This window comes from Lepeophtheirus salmonis, chromosome 13 (genome assembly GCF_016086655.4).
Source record: "Lepeophtheirus salmonis chromosome 13, UVic_Lsal_1.4, whole genome shotgun sequence".
Classification (NCBI taxonomy): domain Eukaryota; kingdom Metazoa; phylum Arthropoda; class Copepoda; order Siphonostomatoida; family Caligidae; genus Lepeophtheirus; species Lepeophtheirus salmonis.
The window spans coordinates 23,841,406-23,859,909 of NC_052143.2; the positions used below are offsets into that span (position 1 = coordinate 23,841,406).

The following is an 18,504-nucleotide window of genomic DNA, read 5'->3' on the forward strand; positions in this document are numbered from 1 at the left end:
TCATTGGGATTTAGTTCAACACATGTTTTAAAAAAATAGGAAGTTCTTAATATAAAATTTAATCCCTTTGTGCAATCTTTGAAAAATTGGGAAAATTTAAAATATAGTCAAGAGTCTCGGTTAATATAGGAAAGACGACGATCGTTACCCATTGTGAGGAAGATCTGAGGCACAATTTGGGAAATTCAAGTTCGTCTCAGCGACAACCCTACTTGGGTTCGAAGTGTCCACGTCCACATTGGGAGCCTTAAAAGGAAACGAAGAAAAAAATTAAATCTATCGTTGAAAAGAGTTTTAACTTTTTTAAAGGTATATCCAGAACCAGATTTGAAAAGCTCAAGGTCTGGGACCAAATCATAATAACTAAAGTCATCCACATTTTGAGGTATAATCCTTTCTCCAACGAGATATGTGAACATATTTACAAATTGAGATTATTTATGGGACCATTGGATTTATCTGAGGTTCATGAAAAAATGTGGTCAATACTAGAGACAGATGTGTAGGTCGTGGGAATCCATTATGAATGACATTCTATATACCATGAGCTCTAACAAACTTCTTAACTTCAATCCAAGGTTGAGAAGTCGGGACAAGTTTTTAAGGGAAGGAGGACTAACTTCTGTTGGTCAATACACATCTCGTGGAGATACAGAGCTAGGCAATTTCCTTCTATTAAGTAGAAACAAGAGGTTAGTCTCATGTTACTGTTCCAAAACCAGTAACCTCGAGCCTTCAACACCCTTCTTCATAGCAGTGGAAACACTCTATAATAGTATAATAAGGTCTGCAATAAACGGTGATAATAGCGGAGCCTCCTCTATTACTGTCCAGAGAAGATTGGAGAGACTGGACTTGGAAGAAATGGTAAAGGTATTCAACTCAAAAACAATATTGAAAAACCACTTTCAGATTCCCATCAAAAATGGTTAAGATACCGATCGACCACCTCTTCTTTATTTACAAATAAATCAAAGCAAATGGCTGAGTCTAGAATGTGCTCTTTTTGTAAAGAAGACATCGAGACCTCACTCTGTTTGTTTTATTATTGCACAAAAGTAGCTCCCGTAGTTAAAATGGTGAATTATATTATCCGTGAAAAGTATAGCTAAGAACCCTGCTCTTCAGATTGGTTTGTAGCAACGTCTTCGAAATACTAACAGAACCTGAAAATTGAATATATTATCTCTTAAGTCCAAAGGATAATATATGCGGTTAAAAATAAAATCTTGCCTATTCCAACAAGACTGGAAGAATATGTACTCCACTCAATGGAGATCCTAGAAACCCTCTCTTCCCAGAAAGAGATTACAGGAAAAGGATAAATGATTACCATGTATAAAGCTTACTGATACATCAGGAAATTCTCTAGGCCAGAGGGATTCGGGATGGCTCTTCTGAGTTATTACTTATTTTAATTAAACAATTAATATTTCAAATTCTTACATTGACTTGTTTGTATTTTTAATTTTTATAATTATTATTTGGACATTGGATGTTTTCTGTATTGGACTACAAAATTTTATGATTTTTGACTGATGTGATATGTGTACACAAAAAATTAAAAATTAAAAGAAAATGAATGCAACTTTAGATGGGGCTTGGCTACATGAAAAACGGAGAGTAATATCAAGGATTTGATTCACAGTTATCTTTTCAAGTATAAAGCAAGTTTGTCTGTTTGTCGACGCCTAATAGCTCAAGTCAATACTTTTCATTAAAAAGTGAGTATATCAACATAGTATTAATCCTTGGCGTTAAGTACTTTTACCTTAAAACTTGCCATAGGTATTTCGCTTTAAAGCGATTTAACCCCCGAGTATATTTTCCTTTAATATATAAATAAATGAAATTTATACGTTTTTTATTTTTACTATTTTTGGAAATGGATGTTCTTTTTGAGTTTTTTAATCAAAATATGTATTATTTATAACTCTAGAAAATTGTAAATGTTTGTATTCTGTTAGAGTAATGTTGATATTTCAATGTATAATATCGAAATCTCACTATGTAATGAGTTTGTACAAAAATAGAACAAATAATTATTAATATTATAATAAGAAAAATAAACAAACACTACAACGATTATAATGGAAAAAGGGCTAATCACTTCTCCGTGATCAATTATCATTCGACATGATGGATAATTCAATACAAAAACTCATGAATTAACGAACAATCATAATATGAGGGAAAAACAATGATTTTAACTTTGTTATGATCAAAAGAAGAGGCTGTGATGAGGCAAATTCGGCGATGTACTCGAACGTTGGACCGTAGATAAAAAAAAGTAAATGAGATAAATGAAAGAGAGGAACATTTTAAAGTTCAGTACAGTTTGATCAATCTGGAATTCGAATAGAAAAATGAAAACGATGGTCTTTGTGAACCTTCTTTCCTGCACAAATATTACAAAAAATTACATCTTTTGATTGGAGAAATCAAGTGGAATATCAATTTCAACCAAAAATAAACAATAGCAAACTATAAATCTCATTTGGCGAAATATACTTGTAGTAAAATTTACTGTGGGCGAAATGTCCTAATGCAAATTAGTTTATGGCGAAAGTAATGGACACCAAATCCTTTAATAACTCCTGATTTGAACTTATGCGAAAACAACCCTCACAGGAAAGACAAATTTTCTAGTTATGTTTTTGCGTACTACAGTTTAAGAGTTGTTGCTTTAAATGTTTTATTATATTTTTATTTATAACAGGTCATGAACAACTTGTTCAAAATAGCAACTTTCATACAAACTTATAATACAATCCAAATTTCCATTAAAAATAGTGTAAGTGTCAGTCAGTTGTATATTTTTCTTCTTCAATTGCCTAGAAAATACTTGCAAAAATAAAGTGTATGAAATCGCTTTTCGTTATAGGTATATACATAGTTAAATTTAAATGGAGATGAATTGAAATACACTCATTGCATTCATATATATATAAAATCGTGAAACAGTTTATATAAAATGAATTGAAAATATTTGAATAGATACCTGTGTGTACACATATTTATGCATTATCCTTATTTGAAAAGTGTTTGTATACATATTAGAGTGGTTCTTAAGATAGTTTTTTTATAAAATAGTACTCATAAGGGCTCAAAATATCCTTTTGGATAAAAAAAAATTATGTTAAAAAATTTGAACATGATCAATAAATATTTAGAGGTTGCACAACGACAATAAGGTTGTTATATTTACTGTTTTTTGGATAAAACTTACATATTTTCTGAAAAAATCTCCACAAAACATAGCAACTCAGCATTAAATAAATATTTTAAGTTCTACGGTTGTTCATTTCGCACTGTATATAGCTCGCTCTTTTTTTTAAAATTTCAAATAATGAAAAACATATAATTTTATTTTTAATTTGATATTCATAATTTAAAAAATAAATACTTGATGCATCCTTTGGGCCATTCAAGTAGAGACAGGCGTTTTCCCCCCATTTAAAAAAAAATGAATAATAAAGTATTACAGCAAAAAAAAGGTTTTTTTTGTGTAAACACTGTTATTGGCCTAATCATTTTCAAAAATGGTGCACAGAGCCTTATAATAAATCTTATAATAAATTTTGAAATTTTATTTTCAAAATGTAGTCTTTTAACACTGAATGTTTGTTTTAATATTATCAAACAAAAATTTTAATTTACAATGAGTAATAAGAAAGAGTTTGCATTCAACATTGACTCTTGATGAGTTTAAGCAGTAAGTACCTCTTTATTTTATACAGTTAATAATCAACATTTTCAAGTACAAATGTTAGAAAATGCTATTCAAAAAGAGCAAACAAGATCTGTTTTAAAGTATTGGAAGATTTTAATTTGATTAACAAGGTCGTTTTAATGGTACTTGATAAAATAGTTAATAATATATAAATCATAATGCATAATTGATTTAAATTGTTGCATAAGTTAAATTTATATTTCATCTGAAGTCGTCATGAAAAAGTCATGATGATACATTATTTAAACGTTTTCAAGCACATTGGGACTTACTAACATAAAACACATTTAAATTTAATGAATAAGTCATCAAACATATAAAAAAATATAGCTCAAAGGATACTAAAAGAAAGGGGTCATTTCAGAGAGAAAATTGTACAGATTATTTGGATCTTACTTGGTGGTACTCTTCCAAGTAGAATATCAGTAGTTATGAAAATCTGGTATATTTTTAGCTCTTTCGTTTTTTAAAGTTGGCAAAATGAAAAGTAAATTTTTTTATCCTGAGCTGTTGTCATCATTATTTAAATCCAGAGGAGGTGAGTTCCTTTTATACTACATTTAATTATATTCCAAGCCTGATTGAACATTTGTGTCTGTACATTAAAGATGCTCAAAAGTCAATTTATACTTACAAGAAAATAGAATGTTGATATATGAAAAATGTATTTATTCGTATAAACAGTTTTACATAATATTAAATTGAGGCTGTAATTCCTACATCAAGTCCAAAAAAAATATTTATGTCAACTCAGCAATTGCTATGGATAAAGCAATACTGAGAAATAAATGTCAAAATCTATTAAAAAAAAATTAAGTATTATATAATGATATTTTGTTGAAAGAATTTATCGCTTTATGTGTGTTCGACTTTCCTTTACTAGCAATGACAAAGAAAAAAAATCAAATGCATTGAGGTAACCAATAAGAATGTTGGTATAGCTCTAATTAAGGGATACCATTACTTTCTGACAATACACTATTGACAATATCAATTCTTTCTACAAATTGTGTAAGAAAACATATTTTTTTTTTTAAATTTCAGTTGTAATGCATAATTTAATTCAAGCTCTTTTCTATATTTAGTACTTTAATTCAACCTAAAAAATAATTATTAAATAAAATAAAATAAATAATGCCCTTCATTAATAGCAAATGATGAAAAATTTGTGAATTATACGCAGTATTAAAAAACCAATAACTTTTTATGCTTTTTTGATAGAGAGTCGCTGATTTAGGGGGATAACTTTTGAAAAAAAAAAATCAGAATAAGTTATCATCTAAAGTATTGCAAGTTCTGTATTGTTACGTAATTATAAATTTTAAAATAAATAAGGTAGCTTACTCTAAAAATGAGTAAAAATGGAAACATTAGGCTATTTGAGGTTCTAAATATTAAATATTAATCTAAATATTACTTGATTATGCTCAAATTTTGTAAAAACTATTTTTTTCTTTATAAAAGAAACATTTTTGGACTTTATAAACACTATGTTGGAAAAAAATTATCAGGAACCACTCTAATATATATATATTTTGAAATATATTATTTTGAACAAATTACAAAGTAATTGAATGTCTATGAGAAATCCCTCATTTATAAAATTATATTTACATATATTATTTAAAACAATGGTTTTAAAAAGACGGTACGTTGAGGCGTGTATTTGACCAATTGAAAAATAGTATAAATGTTACACATCACTGAGACTAAAAATGCTTTACTCTGGGGTTATGGGGGTACTTTAGTGAATTTATTTTTATAAGGGGTACGTTACTGAAATAAATTTGAGAATTCAAGATTTAAAGTATAGATTTACTTTTATGACAAAGTAATAATAATAAAAAAACTACCATTTATAAAATAATGTTTATTAATTAATCATCTGTAATGAAAAAATCGCTCAAATATGTACAATATAATTATATATAAAGCATTAAATCAAATGATTTTTTTTTGCAGAAATGAAGATATATTTTGCCTTTTTAATTAAATAACTGAAAAATATATAATTAATAATTTGACATATTCCACAAATTGTATATGTTGTGAGTAGGGATGTTGGAATTGTGTACGAATTGCAGATATTACATACAAGCTGCTAACATGTTACAGTATGTAAACAAATAATTTACAGCAATTTCAGAGGATAATGAAATGATTGAAAGTCCATTAAATTTGCGATATTTTAAGTATCCAAAATTTAATATTTTATCTGGAATATTTTTGTCTAATCAAAACTTATATTTTTAAGAGGGACCATTTAAAAAAATCCCAAAGTTATGGTAGTTATGTATAACTATGCCAAACAAAGTACTTTTGGCTTAACTAAGCCATTGGTTGCATCAATAAATAATGACACAAAGCTACCATCTTAACAACTAATCAATTTATAAACATAAAGTACAGAAGATGAAGGTACTTTATAACCAATATAAACAGTTTATTCTGTATCATAAATCAATTTTCCAATTTCATGGCTTCTAGAGGAGTAATACTTCAAATTGAGAAAATATTAAGTTATTAATGTATGAATTGTTTAGTTATTGAAATAATAGCTTAAATTTATCAAATATCAATTTCGTGATATCAATACAACTGTTTAGTTTAACCATTGGGTTTCCTAAGAAATAAATTATAACTATTTATGGATTAGTTCTGAAAGTCTCCTCTCGTGGAAGTGATCAAATCTCTTCTTTACACTCTACAATAGTACAAATAGTATTTTTTACTCTTGCTCAACATGCTTAAGGGATAATCAAGACAACGAAGCTCTCTAAAGAGCTCGCCAACGTTTTCGGTAAGAAAGAAGGTTCCAGAGGCGAGTGCATTAAATTTCTCTGGGGTTACCTCAAGAAACACAATCTCTAGAAGCTTCAGAATAAACAGTAATTTACTCCAGACAAGTAGATAGCCAAGATCTTCGGAGAAAACAGAACCCAAGCTTTAGGTAAGGCCAAGTTCCTCAAGGAGCACCCTTCTGATTAAATATAGAATACTACCCAAAGGATATTAATTCCCAAAATTGAAGACAAAAATTTAACAAAAAAAAAAAAATATATGATTCAGATTTTGCTAACTTGATAAGCATTACGCCTCTAAAAACAAATTAATAATAAATTTAATTGTATAATTTTATATATACATACGAGCAAATAAAATCTCTCATATCTCTGAAGCTCATAAACCATTGATTCAAACCTTTTGTTTTATATTGAGCTATTGATTTTATGTTGTTCTAATCATTATTTTTTTAAATTAGAGGAGATAATTTTTGAAATATTTAATGTCAAAATACATTTCTTAATGCATAACTAAAAAAATAATAACTTAATCGTATATCTCAATAGCTATAAAATGATATATTATTTATATCCAACAGTTAAGTTGTTTGAAAACTATAATCCCAAACGCAAATGTCTTCAATACGATTTTGATCAAATTCATTTAAAAAAGAGCTCAAAGCTCAGAGTTGGACTAAGTTACAGGCCTGAAAATAGATTTTAAAGTTTCTCTTAACAAAGTTTGACAGTTTGACATAACAAATTTTATTTATATCCGACGAAAAAAATATTATCGAATGTAAATTTTTCATTATATGATCCATACATGTACACCATTCTATTAACATGACAATTAGAAGCCAGATTTTTTTCTCGATAAAAATGAATGATGAATAAGGTATTTGTGAACTGGAAGTTCAGTATGATAAAACTTAAATATACGAATATTAATTAGTTAACTATGGGGGAATATGCAACAAAATGGTTATACATATATTAGATTTATTTATATTTTTAGATATAATTACTCACTTGAAATAAATGTAGAAATAAACTCATTTTCTCTAGAACAAATGATTTAATAACTATTTTCCTAAAAAGAAAGTGGATCTATTCATCATATTCATTGAATATTTTTTAGTTTTGTAGTTATAAGTTTGTAATATAAAAAGAAAAACAAAGCTCCAGATATTAAAGAACATGTTTGTGGCAGATCATCAGATAAATTTGCCTCAAGTTAATATAGACTTACTTTTTTCACCTTCTCTTTTTTAATATTCCTTTGATCAGATGAAGTTGCACTGATTAAATATAAGTAAACACTATAGTATTACAATGACTCAATTTGACAAGATGAATCTTCTTTAAAGGCCATATACATAAAGTATATTTCCTTCTCTAGGAACAACTGGGCGCTAACCTACACAAATTGAGATCAATTTTTTCCCCCCAAGTGTGTTATCCATTGAACTACGACGTTCCATTCTTTCAATCTTACTTTCACTTATCCTAAAGATTAAAGAGCCGAGAAACTTAATATAAAAAAAATAATTTTCAAGATATAAAATTGAGCTTAAAAATATGAACAAGTAATTTTTTTTAAATTAAGTACATCTTATTTACCTACACACTGTCCCTGATAAATTTACTGACTTTTCAAAGTCTCTGAAAAAAAAAGACAGGTTACATTCCCGAAAAATCTAATTTAGTGATAAAAAAGTTAAAAGCTTTTATTTCAACTTTTTGATAGATGTAACCAGATTAAATTAAATGAAAGGAAAATTACTGATCTACTTTTTAAAGCTGTTATTCATATATTAAGTTAAGAAGAAAACAGTCAAGTCTACTTGGAAGTAATCTTGATTGAAACTTAGTTGATAAAAGTTTTGCATCAGAAAAACCAATTTTAGTCTCAACTATTGATGGAGGTATTGTGAGTAAAGCCTTTTCCATTTGAATACCTACTATCCACAAACAGATTTAATTCTCAATCCTGGCATCTCAACCACTGTTCATGCTTGGAGAAGATCTATTAGTAAGAGGACGGTGGCCAGGGACATCAAGGATGATCTTGACTTGAATTCCTACTTTAGGGGAATATGTCACCTTCTACCACAAAGATGAGGGACATCAGGTTGAAAAGGTACAAGAAAATCCGCCAAATTTGTACATCAAATCCAAGTATCGTAAAGTTATTCAGTGATGAATACCAAGTTTCCGTCCAAGATAATGGTGTTTGGCTTGATCACTAGTTACAAGAATGCCATGCCGGCTCATATTTTTGAGAACGGCCTCAAGTTGATCTCCTCAATGTACTTGGACCTTCCTCAGAATGTTATGATGACATGCTGGAAGTCACATTTCCACCAGATACAAGGTTCATGTGAATTCAAGACTCAGAACCTTGTCATGTTGCCAAAACTTTCATGCATTACATTAAATGCTAGTTCTAGTTAATTATCAAAGTTGATGAGTGGTATTTCAACATACCTTACCTTAACCCCTGGCATTTTTAGCTATGGTAAGAGCTAAGAAGGAAGGTAGACGTACATCCCCATAGCTTCTTCAGATCCCCGAAGCTCTTTGTGAAGCGGAGCATCGATACTTCAGCCCACCCTACATTACTAAGAGCTTTGTCTTGATATTATGCCTGCAATACTTTTAAGAAATAATTCTCGCAAATCCTGATGAACTTCAAAAAGTTATAGATAAATTATAATACATACATGTCTGAACTTTCAATATTTAATGTAAATATTTAAGTGTAAAGTCACATGGTATCGTAATCCGCTACTGTCAATATTCAACTAATAAATTTAATAGGGGATGAGTAAACTAAAAAAAAAAAAATATATTATTCGCAAGGTGGTGTGACAATTTGTAGCTTCTTGTCTAAACTAGTCGTTTAATAATAATAGTTTATGGTCATAACAGTTTTCACAGCGCCGTCCATGTGAATAACATACATCTATATTTTATATTAAATAATATTATCACTCAGGGAGTTTTATTATTTTGCTGTAAGACGGCACCACTCTTTGTCGTTTTGTTTACCAATTAATAAAAGTAAAAAAAAAACCTGATTATTAAAATTAGATTTGGTCAAAATGATGTATTTGGGATATTATTAATTAAGATATCTGTAGTTTATCAAAAAAATACAAATTTTGAAATAGCTAACACACAAGGATACATTTTTGATCGTTCTATTCATTGTCATGTTCAAAACTTGTGTATTTAATTCAAATTAATAAAAAATTCATTCTTTTAAGTATGACCTTGTAAGGTTAATTTTTGTGTGAATTGATGAATAATGATCCTATTACTTATTGCCATTATTATATTTTTTTGTATGTGCAATAATACTGGGCTCCTTTATATAAAAACACCAAACCTACAATTTCTTAATGATTGAATTGTGTTCTTTCCAATTATGAAAATTTAGATATAAAAAGTGATAGTACGCATTTTTTAAACATGCACATGCCAAAAATAATGATCGAATTTAAAAATTTGCCCATGATTAAAAGAAATAAAAAAGATCGTATTTATTTTTAATTCCAGATAACATTAGAGTTAGATAGAAAACATATTTTCACAGATGGTTGAGAAAGGGAAACTAAAAAGAAATATATGAAACTGGAAATCTCTGAGGGTCTGGAATCTCCCATGAGAGTTGGCCTTAACCCTACATACCGTAATTAAATAAATTTAATAATTTTATAAAGTGTCAAATGATTTTTTTAGAGCCGTTTCTATAGTCATTGAATATGTATTTATATTTAAAATAAATAAATAAATTAATGGAATTAAAACTGTCAAAGGAATTTACGTAAATAATTATTTTACAAATTCATGAAATTGGAGCCAAATTATCATTTTAAATTGGATTGAATTAATATATAGCTTAGTAATTTTCATATTTTTGAAAATATCACTCTGGACAGTTATTAGAAAGAAAGTCAGATACTCTGATAAATGTCATCGTATCCTTTTAGAAACATGTAATTAAAAAATTACCGAAGGAAACTTTAAATTACTCAAATAACTCACCTTGAGATCCATTGGAAGTATGATTTCACATGCCTGGATATGTTACTTCGGGAAATTAAGTTCCTTGAGTGATCACTGTCTACAGCTTGTTTCGTACTCTTTTTCAAAAAAAAAGGTTCACAAAGTGATGAAAACCATCGTTCTTATCTTTCTACTCTAATTATACATGTATTGAGCTTTCCAATTTTCCTAGTATACGTCTCTCACTTCATCGTGCTTTCCTACAAGCCTACTTTTGAGTGCTTCCTCGAATCATCTCAGTATTTTGCATCGCAACAGCAAACAGCATCTTCTTTTGACTCATCCTGGATCATAACAAACTCTAAATCACTGTGGTTTGTCTGATATTATGGTTGTTCGTTAATTTATAAGTATTTTCTATAATGAATAATAATCATATTTAAATATATGATTATTATTTTCAAAGTAAAAGTACGTAATTTTATTTAGAAAATATAAATCAAGTTCAAAATCAGTTTCTTAATTTCATAAGAGGCTTTAAGACAGTCTCTAAGACCAATCTATTTATTTTGGATAGATTTCACAAATTTGATTGTAACTATTATTCTAATACACACTAAATTGTACCTTCAGATCAGCATTAGCATATTAGGATATAGAAATTCAAATCAAATGTCAATAAAACAATGAGAAATGCTCAAAAATAAGTTTTTAAAACTATATTATTTATCTTCTACCTATATTAATATAGAAAATATGTCTAAATCATTTCACGTAAAGTGTACACATCCTCACGGCATGACAGTCGCCGATTTGGATGATTTTTGGTGAACTGGCTTTTGTATGAAATAAGAGAAATATCTGTCATTTTCTGAATAATTTTTCAATTTTTTCACATTTTGTCTCTTTTTTTTCATCAAACGTCAGTTTTCAATTTTTGAGAAGAAATGCCACAAAACGATGCTTTTCCTACATATAAATTTTGAATCCAACGTACATAACAATATTTTCAATTTCTGGAAGATTTTATTAAATATTTTTTGCAGTATTTTCATAAATGAACCAGTTATCGTCTGTTATTTTTTAAGACTTTCATTGACTTTGTTGTATTTGTACGTACGAAAAAAATATTTGTAGGTTTGGGTTTCTCTTTATAATGGCAATAAATGAATGCTATTTACATTTTTTTTTTCAAAATTAGCACATTTTTTTTTTTTTTTCTTCGTGAATTTTGATTTGGTAATTTTTTGATAAAAATAAAAATTGGCTTCTCATCTAGACAATTTTTTGGGTGGATATATGTTCGTATGTTATTTCAAGTGTATAACACAATATATATTTTTTTAAATTTATAATAATAGTACTTAGGTTATAAGAGCTCATAATAAGAGTATTGGGTATTTTGATGATACCTTGTAGATTAACTTACTTAACCAGATTGATATAGTGTGATTTGTATAAAATATAGTCGATTTCCCACTCCATCTTTATTAATATAGCAAGATAATTAGAAACTTCATACAATTTCCTACTCTATTGTTATTATCATAGTAAGTGAACTATAATTATCAGGATCTTTCTTAACAACAACGAAACATTCATATTAAATTAATTAGTATATGTAGTATATAGAAGTATTTTCTTAATAATTTCCCAATTTCTTTCAATTATTTTGATCAATGTCAATGTGACTTCCTGCTCTCTCCTTGACCCGAGCAACGCTAAGTAACCCTTTGCTAGTATACTATAATAGCGCCTCTACATACTCTAATTAATGCTCTCGCTGGAAGTGATTTCATTAACATTCTAATCTAAATTATGGATATGTTTGAAAACATATACTGAGACATGCACTGCCAAATTAAAACAAAATTGGTATAACTGCATGGCAAGGGCACCATTTTGAAGGCCAAACCAGAGCCTCAAACTTTTTTTATATTAAAATAGGATTACGATTGAAATATGTTTAAGTTGTGCTCTTGTGTATCTTTTGACGTATTTTTGTTCAATCGAGCCACTAAAAGCAAAATTATAGCCTTCTAAACAAGACAGGTATAATCTTATAGGCAAATCTTAAAGCAGCCATAGAACTGACCAAGTGAGACACAGAACTCTAATATTTCACTCACTCTCTTATTTCATATAAAAAAACAGCTCACCAAAATCATCAAAATCGGTGATAATCATGCCTTGAAATGCAAAAAAAAGTAAATAGAGTATGTCCAAAAATTGATGTCGGTTTTTTATAAAAATCATGAAATAACCTAAACAAGTGATTTTTTTTGGCGAAAAACTTTATTTACTTGACAATATAACGACCTTGAAGCTTAATACATTTTTATGCGTTTTGTATCCCTTCATACAGATTGTTTAAAGTATCTGGAGAAATTTTTTCCCAAGCTTTTGTCAGTTTTTTTTTTAAATTCATCCTTTGAAGTTGCTGGTGCATTTTCATTGAGTTCCCTTTGGGTCAACGCTCACAAATTTCCCCTGGGAGACAAATCAGGACTGTTGGCAGGAATGCAAGTTATCTGAACACCACTTTTGTACCTTTTTGGAGTGGTGAGCAGGGCACCATCCTGCTGGAAAATGGGTCCTGATGTGCCAGACAACATTTTTCTCTTCAAAGGAGGTCCAGTTTCTTCAGTACGAGACAAAGCTGACATCAAAGACTTGCTGAGGATCTCTGCCCGTAGTACCCGGCCATCACAGTTTGGTTTCGTGGAATCAGATGAAGATCTGACATTGCCGGGTGGCTGATAACGGGCTAAATCTGGATTTTCAGAGGAAATTTCACAGTTGGAGTAGGTTCCACATCTCCCTTAACTCTTGCCCCAAACTGATTTGTTTGGGGATTTGGGGCATGAAGTAGCTCAAATGGACTTTCATCACTGAAGAAGATACATTTCCAGTCATTTACAATCCAGTGTTTCTGCTCATTACAGAGTTGAAGCCGGGTATGCTTTTGGTTTTCTGAAGGTCCGGTGTGCAGACGAGGTTTGTATGGCATAGCATTCAAGGAGTGCCATTAGGTAGTTGTTGGCAGATTACTTGGATATTGGATAGCCTTTTGAAGTCAATCTTGCTGCAAGGTTCCTAGTAGATGGCCTTTTTTTGGTCTAAGATTTTGAAATCACCAGTTTGGGAACTTTGCTAATTTTTTTCATCCTTCCTCGACCCTTCTGATTTGCAAAGGTTTGTCCATCTTTCCTTTTCTTACACCAATTCTCAATGGTCCTGTGATGAATCTTTAACATTTGAGCAACCACTCTCTGGCTTGATCCACCCTTTATCATTCCAACAGCCTTGGCCCTAGTCTCCAAAGGGTGCTCTCTCACCATTTTGGATATTGAATTTCAACTAACCTCCTGTGGTGTTTTCTGAGCCTTTTATTCTGATGTATCATGCAATAATCGAAAATTATTGCATCAGAAAAATTCAATATTGCCTAGTGATTGTATCAGCCAAATTTAATTTTATAAAACAGTTATTTTTAATACCACCATCAATTTTGTTTCTGTTTGTCCAATGCCAATTGAAATGAATATAAAACATAATTTTCTTATGGCGTACACTTATTTTGATTCAAATTCGAAGTAATTTTCTCATATTTATAAAGTAATTCTAGTAAATTGAGGCTTAAACACATCATATATTATCCATTTAAAAAAATAAATATTATATTTAGAAAGTTTAAAGTAATATTATTTCTCTGGCATATAATATGTTATATATGTTCTAAATTTAACCCAATTTGATAGCGAAACACATATTTTATGTACAATATATAATTCAATAGGGAAGATATAGGGGAGTTTATTCATTTTTGAAAGAATATTGTTTTGAATAATTTTCCTTTTTCTTTTTTGCATGAAGTTGACTGTTCGCTTTTTCTATCTTGTTTATAGATAATTTTGGTGCAATTTTATTGAAAAAATGTTAAGTACATAGTAATAACTGCATATTAATTTTTGAAACCATTTGAGTTGAATAAGAAATTGATTTGTTTTCGCTCATTTGCATAAATTCTCTTTGATACATATTGTGTAATAGTGTATATTGTTTATAATATATGTATTTTAGGATAAAAAAATTAGGTTAATTTAAAATTATAGATTTTAATGGTTAAATTTATTATTTAGAAAAAAGAAAATAAATGAATTTTTTAAATGGGAATCAATTTACTGCAACATGTGTGTGCTCCACACAGTGAATACTCCCACGGCAAATTTTCCAACAGAGAAAAATTTCTGACACTAGGCGATGGAATTGTTGTTTATAATATTCAATTATACACATTCTTGGTAATTAAAAATGGTTAATGACCTTTTAGTAGGGGTGGTTGCAGTAATAATAATTAGTTTTTAACAAATCAATTAATTATTAAACAAAAAACACATGAAGAGTAGGATAAATGGGCTTTTGATGTTTTTGGGATATATAATACCCATATGATAGTGTATGTACTATCTTTGAGCTATACTTCTAAACATTGTCCAGTTGTAAAAACTCAAAAATTAGACAAAAATCATCTTTGTACTGTCCGAGTGTTATATATTGATGTAGTTCATACTCGTAGATACTTTATTGGCAATATGTGTTACAATATGATCGTGTCAAGTAATAATAAAGTGTACGGTTTTAATATAGACCACGATGGAGCAAGATAGATATGTCTTACTCTTAAAGATTATTACACTAGGTATACCCGATTCCTGTTCAATTATTTCCTTTATTTATTTTAATTCTCGTTGAATGATACAAGGGATATTTCAAAGGTATAATTTCTGTTTATTCGCATACTTATCTTTAACAAAAAAATTTATAATATATTAAATTATGTATATTATACTGAATAGTTATTTAAATATAAGGTACTACATCTATAAATAATCAATGACAAATTCAACAGACAGATGGCTGACTAAAACAACTCAGCAAAATAAACAAAAAAGAGTGTTTTGCTGTTTTACAATTATGAATGTGTGGCAACGATTTTTTGTGTAGCTTATTCCTGAAGGTTGGTATTTTAGTTTGAACCATATTAAACAATAAATGAGTTCATCACTTATTGATTAAGAATGTCCCACATTCTCCCATCAGTCCATAAATTTCTAGCACTTTTATTCTATAATTAGATGAATTAGGTAGAACTTTGTATCATTTTTGAAACCAAGATTGTTTTATTTAACCAAAGATGGAGTATTATAATTAATCAAATGATTCGCATTCAAAATATCCTCTTTCTTTGGCACCACGAAAAATGGAACATCATGATGGTATGGAAGAGGCTGGGAGTGGGGTCTATATCTTTTTTTTTTCTTGTCTGAGGATAGGCCAAGCTCCACAGTTTTGATAGTTGTATCTGAGTCATACTCTGTGGTATTACCTCCCTCCCTGGACTTTGTTGTAATGATACTCTGGGATCTCACTAAGGGCTTATACCCACAATGGTTACAAAATAATTTAATAATGCAGGCCATGGGGGTAGAGACGAGTAGAAGAATAAATAAAATAGTAAGTAGAATAGACGTATGAGATATGTTATGAAAGAAGTCGTACATTTTGAATTGAAATCCGTTTATACTTCCTGTCAAATTACTATCTATGGTTTTCTTGATATCCAATTTGATCTTTTGTAGGGTTTCATACTTTTCCTGGTCTGCTTGACGGATCTTTCTCTCCAATTTTCGAAGTTCTTCTTCTAGATCATGGATGTTCCGAGCATGGTAGCTATTCTTTACATTAAGTCGGCTCATTTCAATTCGAGATTCTACATTATTAATTGTAATGGTGGATCCAATGTTTTCAAATCCTGCCAGTCTCAAAAAAGGTGTATGGAGTGTACAATTTCCATCCAGGCGAATGCGATGATTTCCCTTGTATACTGTGTAGTAGGAAGTGTTGTTTTTACATTTGATGATGGCTACTACTTCATTCGGAGTGTAGTGTAGGAAATCCGTGTCTGAGATTTGAACAGCCATTTCCTGATCGTATGGCTCCAGAACACAGAGCTCATTGATTTCCTCTATATTTTCATTTAAAAGTGCCATGAGGCAATGTTTTTGAGACTTTTTGTAAATGATGGAGTTTTGATAACAAAATAGGATGTCATTATTTGAGGCACATGAGGCTAATTGACTCTCATCCAATACCTTGTACATTTTTCTATTCTCTGTAATGGCAATGTATCTTTCCTTTGTTCTTACGATTTTATACTGGTCATTGATCTTGAGAGGCACGGGCCAAAAGCGATAGAGTTGCATGAGACTATCTGGCTTATAAATTGGTACGTGCAAAATTATTTTCAACACAGTTTTATCTCTTTTTGTTATGAAAAATGTATCACAGTCATTTTGGAAGAGTTGATGAACGTTTGACATACCAACTCCGAATCCCTGCCCATAGGCACGCTTCTGAATTTTGTTCCATACAAGGCTTAGCTTATCACCAGGTAAAGCCCTCAGGTGCATTCTTCTTGAATGTGCAGCTTCAACAAGTTCTTCAAGGAGTTGAACATTGTGCTCTAACTTATTACGATGTTCCTGGCACATGATGTAATGGCCCATATTCATCATCAAATCATTGCTCTGCTTTCTCAAATCTGCAAAGAGATTGTGTCTTTCTGTCAAGAGAAGATCAAACTCTGTTGCATTTGCGGAAATAGACTCAATCATCTGTTTGACAGCATCAAAGTTTTTATCAATAATATCGCGATTAATTCGATTTGTTTCTGCAACAACAAGAGCAGCAGCAGAGCTTCCAAATGCAAGAGTACCTATAGCCATCGTTAGGAATATAAGTCCCGAGATAGCTCTTTTTGATCTGTAGGTATCGTTCAAATCAGCTGGCGTTGGTAGACTCTTTAGAGCATTTTTACGCCTCACATCTAAGTTTCTCGTCATTTCCAGCATACTTTGAATGTATTTTTGTGAGAAAGTTTGAGTTAAAGCCTTCTCACTGAGACACTTCATGGCCTCGTTGTATTGTTCATCGATATGTGTCATATCCAGGTCAATATCAACATGCATATAAGAAATATCATTCACGAGATGCTTTTGCGTTGTGAAGACTGCAATGAGATCCTTTTCCGAGAAAAACCGATGGGATGTGGTGGAAAGTGATTCCTCCTCGTGGTAGGCATGACGAATTGCCCCGTCATTCTGAACATTGATTCCAAATGGGATTTCGTTTTGACGAGTTAGTGGAATGTATTTCACTAAGAGGATGAGCATCTGCAAAGAGTTAAAAAATAATTGTTAGAATTACACCATTTAAGTATAAACTGCTTCAATATTACAAGATAATAAAACTGATCCTCAGCCATATTTTCAAAATATGTTCTTCACTCTCTGGGCTTTTTGAAAAGAATGACTTTAATGCCTATATTACAACCATGACGTTTCTACGCAGTCGAAACTATTGGTACTTTTGTATTAGTCATAATATACCATTTTCTCTTTTGCCTCTTCTTTCATCCAAATACTTACATAAACATATATAAGTCAAATGGGTTTTTCCCGAGGAAAAAAACCCAGTAAAAATATTTATTGGTTCAACATAAAGTTGTATATTAGGATGACTAATTACATCCAACATTTTTGGATGTAATTTATAATCATACAAAGAAATGTAGTTGAAAAAGTAATTATAAAATGGCAAATGAGTTACATTTTACACATACACATTTACATCTCTTCATCAATATTTTGCTTAAACATCGTTTTAGGATTTGCCCATCATGCTAAAAAAAAATGAAAATCCAGGAAATACAAAAATATTTATGCAAGGTTTTTTAATAAAATTTACTTTATGTTAACTCATTTCTTCCTTGTTCTTTTTGTGAAAGCCTTTACATACAAATGCGTCATTGTGAAAAGAGGGCAAGTCTATTGCGTTATCAAAACATGATATTGAAAAGAATGACTCAAGCTCCCTATGTGTCATGTACACAAAATAAGACCATCGTGATTT

At 30.0% G+C, this 18,504-nt stretch overlaps 1 protein-coding gene across 1 annotated transcript; it reads right to left on the reverse strand.

Moving 5' to 3' along the window:
• Positions 1–15,589: 15,589 nt before the first annotated feature.
• On the reverse strand, positions 15,590–17,970 carry LOC121128641 (uncharacterized). The gene is made up of 2 exons (XM_040724228.2): positions 17,831–17,970; positions 15,590–17,765 (listed from the first exon to the last, which is right to left on the reverse strand). Exons 1-2 carry the CDS (start codon positions 17,855–17,857, stop codon positions 15,714–15,716), a joined length of 2,079 nt encoding a protein of 692 aa, XP_040580162.1. The 5' UTR covers positions 17,858–17,970; the 3' UTR covers positions 15,590–15,713.
• Positions 17,971–18,504: the final 534 nt, after the last annotated feature.